Source organism: Cynara cardunculus (assembly GCF_001531365.2).
Source record: "Cynara cardunculus var. scolymus isolate 2C chromosome LG 3, CcrdV1, whole genome shotgun sequence".
NCBI classification, from domain to species: Eukaryota; Viridiplantae; Streptophyta; class Magnoliopsida; order Asterales; family Asteraceae; genus Cynara; species Cynara cardunculus.
The window spans coordinates 35,235,328-35,247,892 of NC_037530.1; the positions used below are offsets into that span (position 1 = coordinate 35,235,328).

Genomic DNA, 12,565 nt, shown 5'->3' on the forward strand with positions numbered 1-12,565 from the left:
ATACTAAAGGACCGCTTATCAAACATTTATTGGGTAAGCGTTTTATCGGGTCAATTACTTTACCGGTGAGCATTGATTGGACCAAGAATATCACCCGGTAAAAGAGAAGATAAAGATCAAGAATCTTACACGGTAAGTGAGGGTGGTGACTCTTACCCGTTAAACACTTTTTTTTTTTGAAGTATATAATATTTATATACGGCAAATGCAATAAATAAACTCACACACCCTCCTCATCTATGATGATGTTTGAATCACTGACCTTCTAGAAGGCCAATGCTACGATACCGCTAGGCTAAAGGCCTTTGGTTAAAAAAAAAAACTTATCGGATGATAAACGCTTACCATCAATCCGTTTTAATGGCCGCTAATATTGTACAATAAAGTGAGTGTGGTAACTCTTGCGATAACATTTATCTGATAAGTGGTGAGTGAACGACTTTCTGTTCATGTTGATCCACTTATACCCTTAAATGCAATTATAAAATTTAAAGGGACTACAGCTTCACATAAAGCGATCAAAATATAATTCTTAAATAATTGCACAAATATAATGTTTTTGTTGCTCAAGTCGGCGTAATCGTGAACGAATGTCTCGTTGGAGATCTTGATTGAAAGCAATCAGGTCGAATGCAACCTCTTTATTTATTCATGAACTGTAAAATTTGTAAGAAATCAATATTTAGTGGACATGTGGCAGGATCATGTTATATAGAATCCCAAATAAGGTCTATAAAGTGCGTTGGTTTCGACTCCTAAGTAGGAGACTGCTTATGACTCTAGTGAGGAGAGTGGAAAGAGTGTTGGTCGAGAGGTAGGCCGAGAAAGAACATTTGAAGCCAGACTTGGCATCCTTAGACATTTTCGAGAACATGAACGATGTGGGTTTTGCTTTTTGTTGTTTACACTGTCTTTTCTTATGCTTTAATTGTACCATAACGTTACTTTCACTTCCATATTTCTCATAAGTCGCACACCTCATGCTAGTATTTATTCTTGCTAACTGCTTGCTTACACTCTTACCCAATCAACGAGTTTCACGGAAATAATCGATCTAATCTTTTGTGATAGAGGTCAGGTATGCGTATATTTCACCTTTTTCAGACCCTACTTCACATGTTATGTATTTAGTCAGTTTTGTTTGATTTAGCTGAAAAGGAAAAATGTTAATAATCCAATTTAACATAATGTTTGGTGGCTCGTTAGCATCATTGCAAAAGGGTCCATCAACTAAAAGCATAAACGTAGCTAGGCTGGATGCAAGCTCACATTTTCGTAGATAAACTAGTGGGCTGTTTACCAAGCACTTACTGGATAAGCACTTCTTAGCAAGATAAATTACAGTCACTTATCTTATCATGTAACATTCTTAGACATCAAAATAGGTTGTTGGTAAGTGTCTTCGACCCGATAAGAGTCTTTTTTCTCGCTTACCGGGATAAGACTCTTGGTTTTTATTACGTCTGTTACCGTCTTGGTTCTAATCATACTCAATCGATAAGATAAGTGATGTCATTAAATGCTTACCCGATAAATATTTAGTAAATAACCTCTTAATTTAGGTCATAGCCGATTAGTTTGTACCCTTAAATGTAAGTGTAAAATTTGAAGGGACCAAAGTTGTAAAATTACTAATAGTCAAAGGGGTAAAAACGTAATCCTTAGGTTTACGCACTGACAGAATAAAGAGGATGATGCTTTATGAAGTCGCTGCTAATCCTTGCAAGTGGTGGTTTCTGCCTTTCTCGGCTACATATCGGAACTTCACCGGAGACGGTGTGCCAGAGTGATCGATAAGGAAGCAAAAGCATGCCGAAGAGGACGACTCACACCTACTCGAGCGAGGATGCTGCACCAGATGGTCCGGATTCCGATCTCTTCGTCTATTACTGCAAGCATTGTAGTTCTCACGTTCTCATTACCGGTGAACCTCTCTCTTTCTTTTATAGGATTTTCTTTGTATCTTAGTTTGTGATTATATATTATTCTATATAACACATTTTAAAGTTCCCCCAAATTAATTTGTAGAGATTGTAAATTTCATGAAAACTAGAGCATGCGGAAATGAAACCCTAATTAACTTGAAGTCAACCAGAAATAGTTTCTTTTCCTCACACGTTTTACGGGAAAGGTCGAATTGCAGTGGCTTTTCTTGTTCTAGCTTTGTTGTCAAATTATTGGTTCTAGAGTCTAGACCATCGTGCCTCCAACTTATATTACAGAAGGCTCATGCATACAACTTGTATCACAGAAGGCTTTTTGGTGGTCTTTAAACATTCTCCCATGGTTGGGATGTTTTTCCAACTAAATTGGGCTTTATGATGATATCGAGTGCAGTTTCCTAACGCCCAATCTGCTCGATGTTGTATGAGAAATTATACCATGCTCTTACCAATCATGCATGCAACTTACATTACAGAAGGCTTTTTGGTGGTCTCTTACCATTTCATTTTGATTTATGTTGAAGAGTATTTTGACATATGTTTTTTTGTGCCGCAAGCACCCAAAAAGCAAATCTTAAAAGCCCATTTTTTATGGTACAGTTTTGTCATGGTCCTCATGGATAATTTTGAGTAGGTGTTCCATGGTTTACGCCTCTATATTAAACTTTAAAAATAATCATCCCAAGTGGTAGACTAAAGGATTGCCAAGATGCGGAACTCTGGATTACGCAGTCATAGGCTAGCCTTAAAATCATTGACATTAGATGAAATAGCTGTATAAAACCTTCAATTCTCATCGATGCTATATATGCATTGATTTCTCATGCCTGATCCTTATCATCTAGTATTCCAACTCATTGTTGTTGTCCCTTTTAGACCTAATTCTGAGTGAAATCTTTCTAATGCAATATGAGCTTTGTATCAGTTTTCTGCATTAACCATTACTGTGTACAGTTTTTCCCGTACTAAAGTATGATTGTAGATACACAATTGCAGAAAATGCCCAAAAGAAAAACGGACAAAGCATATGTTTTGGATAAGAAAAAGCATCTTACAAGGTTGAACATAAATGAGGCAGGAAAAATTCTCCTAAAGCGGTAAGCTTTTTACACTTATTTGATACTTGGGAAAATGTTTGCTTATTTGTACATCTCATGAATACTTTCCAGAGAACAAGTATGCCTTATTTTAACAACCAATGGAATTTCATTGTAGGGGTGAAGGGAAATTAGAAAAGCAGTTTCGCATGAACTGCATGGGTTGTGGACTCTTTGTTTGCTACCGCTCTGAAGAAGACTTGGAATCTGCCTCTTTCATATATGTTGTTGATGGAGCACTTAGTACAGTTGCTGCAGAAACTAACCCCCAGGTACTTGCCACAAACTGTTGTAGCTTTCCATATATCTATGGCTTTGCAATTGAGCTCACAAACTCTCACCATCTCTGTTGATGAGAAGTAGCATCACCCACTAGGGTGGAAATCCTAATAAGCATTTTATCTGCACAAGTGACTGAACTCATAAGATTGCTGCTCATCTTTTTATGGACACTATTTTTTGTTCTTTTCTTTCTTTCTGGATCACATATTCCTTCTAGTTCTATAAATGGTAATCTTTATGGAAGTGGAACTTGCTAGAAGTTTTAATAAAGCCTGTCTAAATGCACTAGAAAGGGTTTATAAAATTTTTGTTTGGTTTTTATGCTACAGGATGCTCCTGTACCACCATGCATTTCCCAGTTAGAAGGAGGGCTTGTTCAAGTGGCGATTGAAGTGGAAGACCGTGCACAACGCTCAGCAATTACAAGTAAATCTTCTTTCATCTGCTAGCTTAGGTTGTTTTACATGTTGTCTCTGACACGTACCTTTGCATCCTAAACTTTTCAGGAGTAAATGCTGATGATGTTAGAGTCACTGTAGCTGCACCTGCTGCACGTGGGGAAGCTAACAATGAACTTTTAGAATTTATGGGCAAGGTCTGTTCCTCTCTTTTCTTCTCCTCAAAACAAAATGTTCTTTTGAGTTCTGAGTGGTTTAGCCAACTTCATTTTGTATTTACTCTAGGTATTAGGTTTGAGACTAAGCCAGATGACCCTTCAAAGAGGGTGGAACAGCAAGTCTAAGCTCCTTGTGGTGAGTTGAAACAACTGTTATAACCAAATCATAATGCATATCCTTTTTCTTCTCTTTTCTTATCTTCTCTCTTAATGTTTTCATTTTGAACTACAGACTCATGCTATAAAAGTATGTTTTTGGCAAGATCCTTCTAGGATTGTTAGCACACAACTGTAACGAAACTCAATGCAATCAGAGTACCAATTAGTCTAGGTTTCCAAAAGAAACAGAACCAAATAAAATCCTGCAACGTAACTAATACGCCTAACAAGAATAAAACATGCTTTAGAACCAGATAGAATCCCCAAACAGTATTTGGACTCTGGGAGGCAACTATATGAATAAACAGATAGCAACTTCTTGGTTAGACAGTATCGAATGTAGTTTGTTGATTCAGTTCTTAGGAACTCGGAATCGATGCAAGACGACAATTCCTTGACGTAATTACTCCTGGGATTCAGCAAAACAATTCAGTCAAATTAAAGAAATTGTCAATTTATTCAAGCTAGATCTAATGCCTCAAGTGAACTTCGGACCCTTTGTGGTAAATTAGTAGGATTCTGTGTCTTCTAAATTGATATGTGGCTTTTGAAATCTCTGGTGGATCTGAATTTATTCATACATTGTGGAGCAGGTGGAAGATCTGTCAGCCAGACAGGTATATGAGAAACTGCTTGAAGCTGTGCAACCTTGAATTTACTGGACACTTTATGGGATCTTGATCTGTATTTTGCCTTATCCTTTGAAAATTTGGCTCTGAAATTTCCATCTTTTCTCAAGTTTTACTTTGATTGTATCATGTCAAATGTGAATGACATTTTTGGCTTGGACTTCTTGATTGATGACTAGAATGAAATAGAAATGGACTGATTGAAGTCAAGTCAGATTTGTAATCATACACATTTAGTTCAAAACATTGGTATCTAGATCATGTTTCAACCAATAGACACATACAGGTTGTTGTACCTTATCTATAATATATTGAGTATTTAGGTGTTTTTTTCCTAATAGAACTTGTAATTTTTTCAAAGATACAACTGTTACAACGTTAACGGGGCGTTTGGTTCGTTTCCCTGAATAAGGCCCAGTTAGCCTGGGCAAAGATGAGGTTCTATATCCGACGGCCGTTGGTCATGGTGCTGCCATGGGGACGGGATAGCCGGTGATGTGTGAGAGTGGTGAGAGGTAGACTTAAAAGAAAGATGCTATTCCCTCAAATTGGGAAGAGATGATTTTTATCCAAATCTATTATAATCATTTATACTAATTATTAGAAACTAAACACCATCTTACATTCCATTTTTATGTTACCATAAATATACATCAATAGTACATAAAAAAATCTTTTCAGTTTTTATAATATTTCTATTTTACAGTTCTTGTAAACAATAAGAATAAAAATTTAAAGGGTTTTTAAAAATAATAATCAATTGAGGTTGTATTTTGGCATTGGTATTGTTCGTATTTATAACATGTTGTCATAAAAAGGAATTCCATAATTATTGCGTGTTGTGAGATTTAGACAATTAGAATCAAGATAAAAGCAACCTCTGCCATACTTGTTGAGATTCATCTCTAAAGCAACCTTTGTGTGGGGGATATAATTAGGGCCGTAAACGAACCGAACGAACACGAATAAAGGCTTGTTCATGTTCGTTCGTTTAACTTAACAGAATAAACGAACGAATACGAACGGTAAACGAATGAAAATCTTTGTGTTCGTGTTCGTTCGTTTAGTAATCAGGTGTGTTCGTGTTCGTTTATGTTCATTATTTAACATGCTAAACGAACATCAATAAATATTATTTCAATTCAAAGTAAATAAATAAAAGATTATATGTTAAATTTAATATATAAACGAACATAAACGAACGTTCATGAACATAAATGAACGAATGAGACTCTTGTTCATGTTCGTTCATTTAACTAAACCAACAAAAAAATTTGTTCATATTCGTTCATTTGTTTATGTTCGATTCATTTACAGCCCTAGATGTAATCACATTCTTGTGAAAAATAACACTTTGAAATTTGAAGGAAAGAAAAGCTTGCATGCACAAGTTCGCTTAATGCACCAAACGGTTGTCGAGTGCACCAGGAAATGTATATCAAATTCATCAAAAAGAAGTTTCGGTGCACCAGGAAAATCCAAACGCACAAGTTTTCAACCTAGATTCCAGCTTAAGAAGTTTTGGTGCACCCCAATGATCAAATAGGGATGTGCAAAACCCGAATTATTTGAAAGCTGAACCCAAACTCGAACGAATATAAGATATTTATGTAAAACCCGAATACCCCAAGATCCCAAAATCCAAAAACCGACTTTTGGGGGAAAAATTTGGATTCGGATTGGGTTTGATTCTTGACCAACCGATTCGTCCGAAAACCCAAAATATATACACATATTTTAAATACTATATAAATATACATATTTATCTAATTATCTTTTAAAATTTCTAAAAATCTTAGTCAGGTCGTGTTTTTTTTTTCAAATTTCTAAGTACACTATCGATTTATCAACCCTCTAAATTGATTGAATTCATTGTCCAAATCGATTGGATATATATATATATATATATATATATATATATATATATATATTGCATTATAACTAAACCCAAACCCGACCAACCTCAACATGAAGCCATCCAAAATCTGAAATCCAAAAATTGGGATTTGATTTCCATATACAAAATCGAATCAGGCTTTTAAATATCCCACCCGACCTGCCGAATGCACTCTCCCTAGATCCAAATACCCCAGATTTTCATAACCTAGGTCTATCTTAAGAAGCTTTGGTGCATCAAGATCATATAAAGACAATACAAAAGTGCTATTTCAATTTTATTAAGTTGAATCCAAGCATTAAAAATGTAAAAAAGAAAGAAAAGGCAAAATCAAAGATCCTCCATGCATATCTACATGAAACTGTGCATAGAAGATCAACAGCAAACACAGTTATGTTATAGCTGCAATTGGCAAAATCAGTCATGAAATCAGCCTTGAAAGAAACGTCTCATTAAATATTTTAACTTCATGAAGCATGATCATATCTCATATAAGGGCATTGGATAACAATCTTTGGAAATGGAAACAAGTTTTTGAGATTACAAATCAAAACAAAACCAGAATTCTTTCTACCAGCAAACTATGACTCCAAGTCTCTCAGATTTAAGATTGATTCTTCTTGGTTCTAGGAGCCAACTGAGTCTCAGGCTGCAACAAATACAAATGGTTCAGAGTTGGCTAAGAAAACCTATAAACAAGCATTCAGCATTTCGTTCTATCAGCAAATACGATAATCTAATTAAATAACTGACCTCCTTTTTAACAGGCTCTTCTTTCTCAGACAAGGTAAGTTCAATATGACAGGGAGAGGACATATAAGCTGTGCATAAGAAACAGGCGTTTCAAATTCAACCAAAATAAACAAAATCAACTAAAAACCCGATGCACAAGGGTTGGATAGAGAATAGCTTCATGCATCTTCAGTTAATCGTACTTGTATAGAAGCCTAATTGGGAAAGGTTCAAATGAAAGACGTAAATATTTTGAGAACCTTGGTTCACAGGCTCTCAAAATATTTGTGGTCTACACTTGAACCTGCCCCAGCACAACCATTGAGAGAAAAAGGAAAGGACATATCAAGTGAATAAGCATAAGCTAGGTCAAGAATAAGGGTGAAAAGACTCACGGTTGATTCTTCCATGAGCACGGTATGTGCGACGTCTCTGTTTCTGAGCTTGGTTCACCTGGATGTGAGAGATGTGAAGAGCATCCACATCCAACCCTTTGACCTATAATAGTTCAGAAAAAAACATAAACTTGCTAGACTAGAATTTGAAGAAAATAATACAATGAAATATGCATAGTTATGGCCTATGGTTCTTACTTCTGCGTTGCTCTCTGCGTTCTTTAGCAGATCCAAGATGAACTTGGCAGACTTGGCAGGCCAACGCCCTTGTCCATTGGAATGACGATTCTTTGCTTGTGCAGTACGCCCAACTCCACGACAGAAACGGGTGAATGGAATGGCTTGTTTGTGAACCAGAACATCCTCCAAGTATCTTTTGGCCTTAATTAAAGGCAACTTACGAATAGCATGGGCAGTTTCTCGAGTGTTCTAAAAGAAAATAATAAGTAGGTCAACAAATGAATAAATTTATAAACAGAAAAAAACAGAGCTTTTATAAAACAACACAGCAAACATAAAGCCTTTACAAGCATCCTGGCAATAGATAACAGTCTAAATGTATGTATAGCTCTACACAACAAAGTAAAACATCAAAGCACAAGTGATTCCCAAATCAAATGCTTTAGAGAGACAATCCCTGAAATGATCTAATTTCAGGTTCAAGTCTGCTCAGTGTTAATTAGTGAAGTTGAAAGAGTGATTCTTAAAGAAAAGGTCATTGAATCTACAGCCTACTAGGTCAAAACATGCTAAAAAAACAGGCTTTCTTGTTGGTTAAATTGATTGCATGACAACCCCTCTAAGCCATTCAAAAAAACATCCATCAAGTCACAATGCGGAAGATAACATACAACGCAGATTTTAGGACTCTAAGCTTCAGGCAGATTCAATGATCTTTAAACAAATAATTGCTAAGCACAAGTAGAACAAATAATTTTGTTCGTGTTCAAACTGTAACAAGTTTCATATTAGATTGCCATAAATTACTAGGTTTAACAAGTCATATCAAAGATATTCAAGATACTTCTTGATTTAAAATCGATAAACTAATGAAGAGTGACACATATGAAGATATGTACGACAAAAACATCAAGATACCTTGAAATGACACCTGAGATCTGATCCCCTGGCTTTGCAAGCTGATATATACACATCAATACAAACACAGTTTAATCAGTATTCATACAAACTTTCTAAATCACAAACAAAGCTGTATAGCCTCCATTTAGTTTAAAAGTACTGATTTGGCTTCTACTTTCCACATCATTTGCTCACATATAATCATAACAATCTCGATTACACATGACTAATAACATTGAAAGACTGAACATCTACTTCAACTTCGCATCTGAAAATAGTAGGTTTAATTTTCGAAAATCAAAAGAGAACATAACTCAAAAACTTACATTTGGTGGGGTTTTCTGGTTCCTTAGAATACTTCACCTGAGATAATGAGCAACAAAAATAACTTAGGTAATCAATCAAAAAAACTTGAAGCAATGTAGACGAGTAACTGTGTGCGTATGTGTTGGGTGAAATCTAACCATGGCTGCTGCTGATTGATGGCTTCGCCGATGCAAGAGCTGTGTGTTCTTCGGAGGCCACCCCAACAAACAATCTAATGGAGGGTGTAGGGTTTCTGACTATAACAACCGCCTAGGGTTTGCTTGATATGGATTTGGGTTAGGCCTTAGTCTTTGGGCCTTTTTAACTGTTGGCCCATTTTCTCTCTTTTAATTGGGCTTAGAGCAGTTGAAGGTAATCGGGTTCCATGTTGTTACAGTTTACACTTGTAGTTTAAATAATTTCCAATTCAATCACTAAAAATTAAACACTAAAAATAATGAGTTTACTAAAAGGGTGTTTGGGATTTTTTATAAAAATAACTTATTGACTTATTCTAGTGTGGTATCGTTAATAAGCATTTTTTAGTGTTTAGATTAAACAACTTATACCGGTGTCAAACCAGTAATAAGAAGTTTTTGAAAAAGTTAAACCATTCTGACTTATAATAAGTTGATAAGTGCTTTTGTAGAAAAGAGCAAATTGTTTCAAATAAGCAATCCCAAACACCCCTAAATACTAAAGCAAAATCAACTTCAATCGCATACTAAAAAATATTTTAATATTATATTAATAAATAAAATAATTTTTGTATTTATAAAAACTTAAGATTATATATATTATAACTTAATATTTGATTTATATAAACTAACTTTATTATTCTCGAAATATAAAGGCCAACTTTATTGACATCTACTTATTTATGTGAGTTTGGTTCACATAATGGAATCTATCGGAATTGGAATTTATAAAACGATTTGGAATCTAAAGTAATTGAATGAAATTTAATAATATTTGGCCATGCGTTTCGTTGAAAGAAATTGGAATGGAATATGTCAAAAGAATTTGAATATGTCTGTTTAGTTCGTTAAATATTATAGTCGTGGTGGAGTAGAGGTGGTAGTGGTGGAAGTGGTAACGATGACTGTGGTGGCGGTGACAACAAGACGTGGGTGAAGACAAAATTGGTAATGACGGTGATGGTGATAATGTGTGGTGGTGGTGGCGACAACGACAGGTGGAGGTGGAGGTGGTGGTGGTGGGCGGCGACGATGTTGGTGACATCTATCGTGGTAGGATGTAATGGGACGGTGTGATATAAAGAGTATAAGGGGGGCAGTTGGTTCGTCGGAATCCACCGGAATCTGGTGGAATTGGAATAGGCAATTCCGTTGACCGAATTCCATTCCAATGTTTGGTTACCCATGGAATGGAATTAAATTCCAAAGATTCCATCATTTGAGGATTTCACCATTTCTTCCTAAAACTGATGGAATTGAAATCCATTCCATCTGAAAATGTGTGAATGAGAAAAATACCCTCATGATTAGTGCTTGCTTCCGATTTCTGCTTATCAAACACCAAAATCAAACCCCAAAATCAAACTGATTACTGCGTGCTTCTGATTTCTGCTTATGATGCTCTCGACCAATTACTGCTTGCTTCCAATTTCCTCATTAAATGTTCAAACAAACCAGATTTAGGTTCATTGTCGCCAACACCCTCTAAACCCCTCCCTCTTTGAAGCTTCGACCTTGCAACTCCATAAATGTAAAAGCAGATCTGAGAACGAGAAAAACCTAAAACGAAAAATGGGTTATGTGGTGGTTGTGGCGGTAGCGAAAGGTAGAAGAAAAGGCGAAAGGGAGATGACCATGGAGGATGGAGAGGGTGGTTGTGTTCCCATGGTGAGTTTTTCCAAACTGTATCCGACGGAAGCTGTGGAGCACGGTCATGGTAGGGAAGGCCAGAGATGAGAGCATAAAAGGGCGAATGGGAGAGGAGGCCGAAGATGAGAGCATAGAAGGGCGAATGGTAGAAGAGGATGGAGATGAGAGCATAGAAGGGCAAGGTAAGAGTGGGGGTCGCCTAGGATGAGAAAGATTAAACATTTTAATTAATTTTTGAAATTTAACTAAAAATTTTATTGCTTCTAATTACATGTTAATTTTATTGTTATTTGTGATTAAAAAAATTAAATTTAAAAAAAATATCAAAGAAAGAGTATTTTTATCTTTTTTCATCGTTTCATTCTAATTATGCTGCAAACCAAACAGACAAATTCCAATTCATTAGACATATTAAATTACATTCATGCCAACTAAACATTTGGTCAAACCTGATAACATTCCATTCCAATTTATTACATATTCCAATTCCTTTGACATATTCCATTCATTCAGAAATCATTCTGCGAACCAAACACCCCCTAATAGTTTTTTGTAAATGATGATAGAAAGGAATTGAAATTCCTTGTTATAACTTATTAAAGCTTCATGTTTGAATTCGTGTAACTAACTGCAGATAAACATAGTTAAATACAAGATAAACATTTTATTTTAAATATAAAAAATCTAAAATATAATTTGGATAATCATTATTCTTACAAAAAATTATATTATTAAATCAAAAATAAATTACTTTGTTATTAAATTTAAATTAAATTATAATAAAAATTTGAACTAAAGAAATAATATAAAAAAACAGAAACTTTTAAATAGTTAATTTGGTATTAATATCGATATATTTATTTTCGAAATTTTAATGATATCTTCAAATTTATATTTTATTCAAAAATAAAAAACATTATCCCTTTTTTCAAAACCAAATAAACCATATCATAACATATGCAGAGACATAATAAAACAAAACATTAAAATTAAAATATATTTCGCTGCAATTATGCAAATACCCTTCTAATAATTTTTTAAATTTTATTTCATCCCTGTGATTTTTGTTCCAACTTTCTTGGTAGAAAAAAACCATTTATGTCTCAATCAGTCCCACACCCTCATAATCCTATTTTAAGGTCTCTAAAACTCTATTAGTTATTTTTTCAACCGGCTTTCATCATATTCATTCCTCCATTTTTTATTCACAAGCCTTTTCATAATCATCATCTTTATTTTTATATGAACACACTTTAAAACTAATATCAAATTACGTTTTTATAAATTAGATAATTTTAAACAAGATTTATAAATTATTAAACTACCTGTGTCAAATTAAATCGCCACAATTACTTCACCTGCATACCTCAATCTCACATGTCCAATCTTGTTCAGTCTAGTCCCGCCAGCGTACCAGACGTATTATGGACAACATTAAAAATAGACCCAAAAAGGGAACAAAAGTAATGAGGAAAACCGGTCTACCCACGTTTCACGTCAACATGGTTAGAACCGGTCAATTAACCACGATCGGTAGAACCAAAAAGTCTTGGACGCCGGAACAAGCCAATGACCACCCAAA

At 35.0% G+C, this 12,565-nt stretch overlaps 2 protein-coding genes across 4 annotated transcripts; one reads left to right on the plus strand and one right to left on the minus strand.

Moving 5' to 3' along the window:
* Positions 1-1,711: 1,711 nt before the first annotated feature.
* On the plus strand, positions 1,712-4,999 carry LOC112508469 (UPF0235 protein At5g63440). Of its 3 annotated transcripts, none has more exons than XM_025113083.1 (7): positions 1,713-1,924; positions 2,926-3,040; positions 3,159-3,312; positions 3,652-3,748; positions 3,829-3,917; positions 4,006-4,074; positions 4,691-4,999. In XM_025113083.1, exons 1-7 carry the CDS (start codon positions 1,810-1,812, stop codon positions 4,748-4,750), a joined length of 699 nt encoding a protein of 232 aa, XP_024968851.1. In that variant the 5' UTR covers positions 1,713-1,809; the 3' UTR covers positions 4,751-4,999. The 3 variants fall into 3 exon arrangements, with proteins under 3 accessions (XP_024968853.1, XP_024968851.1, XP_024968852.1); XM_025113084.1 differs by having other exon boundaries at positions 2,940-3,040; XM_025113085.1 differs by lacking the exon at positions 4,006-4,074 and having other exon boundaries at positions 1,712-1,924.
* Positions 5,000-7,044: 2,045 nt separating this feature from the next.
* LOC112509858 (60S ribosomal protein L17-2) lies at positions 7,045-9,372 on the minus strand. The gene is made up of 7 exons (XM_025115048.1): positions 9,295-9,372; positions 9,157-9,193; positions 8,849-8,889; positions 7,949-8,179; positions 7,751-7,853; positions 7,377-7,444; positions 7,045-7,272 (listed from the first exon to the last, which is right to left on the minus strand). The coding sequence occupies exons 1-7, from the start codon at positions 9,295-9,297 to the stop codon at positions 7,228-7,230; spliced, it is 528 nt and encodes a 175-aa protein (XP_024970816.1). The 5' UTR covers positions 9,298-9,372; the 3' UTR covers positions 7,045-7,227.
* Positions 9,373-12,565: the final 3,193 nt, after the last annotated feature.

Excerpts from the sequence above, each read along its gene's own strand:
- LOC112508469 (XM_025113083.1), top strand. The coding sequence starts at position 1,810 with ATGCCGAAGAGGACGACTCACACCTACTCGAGCGAGGATGCTGCACCA. Across the intron at positions 3,313-3,651 it reads CTGCAGAAACTAACCCCCAG|GATGCTCCTGTACCACCATG; the intron begins GTACTTGCCACA and ends TTTATGCTACAG. Across the intron at positions 3,749-3,828 it reads ACAACGCTCAGCAATTACAA|GAGTAAATGCTGATGATGTT; the intron begins GTAAATCTTCTT and ends TAAACTTTTCAG.
- LOC112509858 (XM_025115048.1), bottom strand. Across the intron at positions 8,890-9,156 it reads ACCAGAAAACCCCACCAAAT|CTTGCAAAGCCAGGGGATCA; the intron begins GTAAGTTTTTGA and ends TGTATATATCAG. Across the intron at positions 7,445-7,750 it reads TGCTCATGGAAGAATCAACC|CTTATATGTCCTCTCCCTGT; the intron begins GTGAGTCTTTTC and ends TCTTATGCACAG.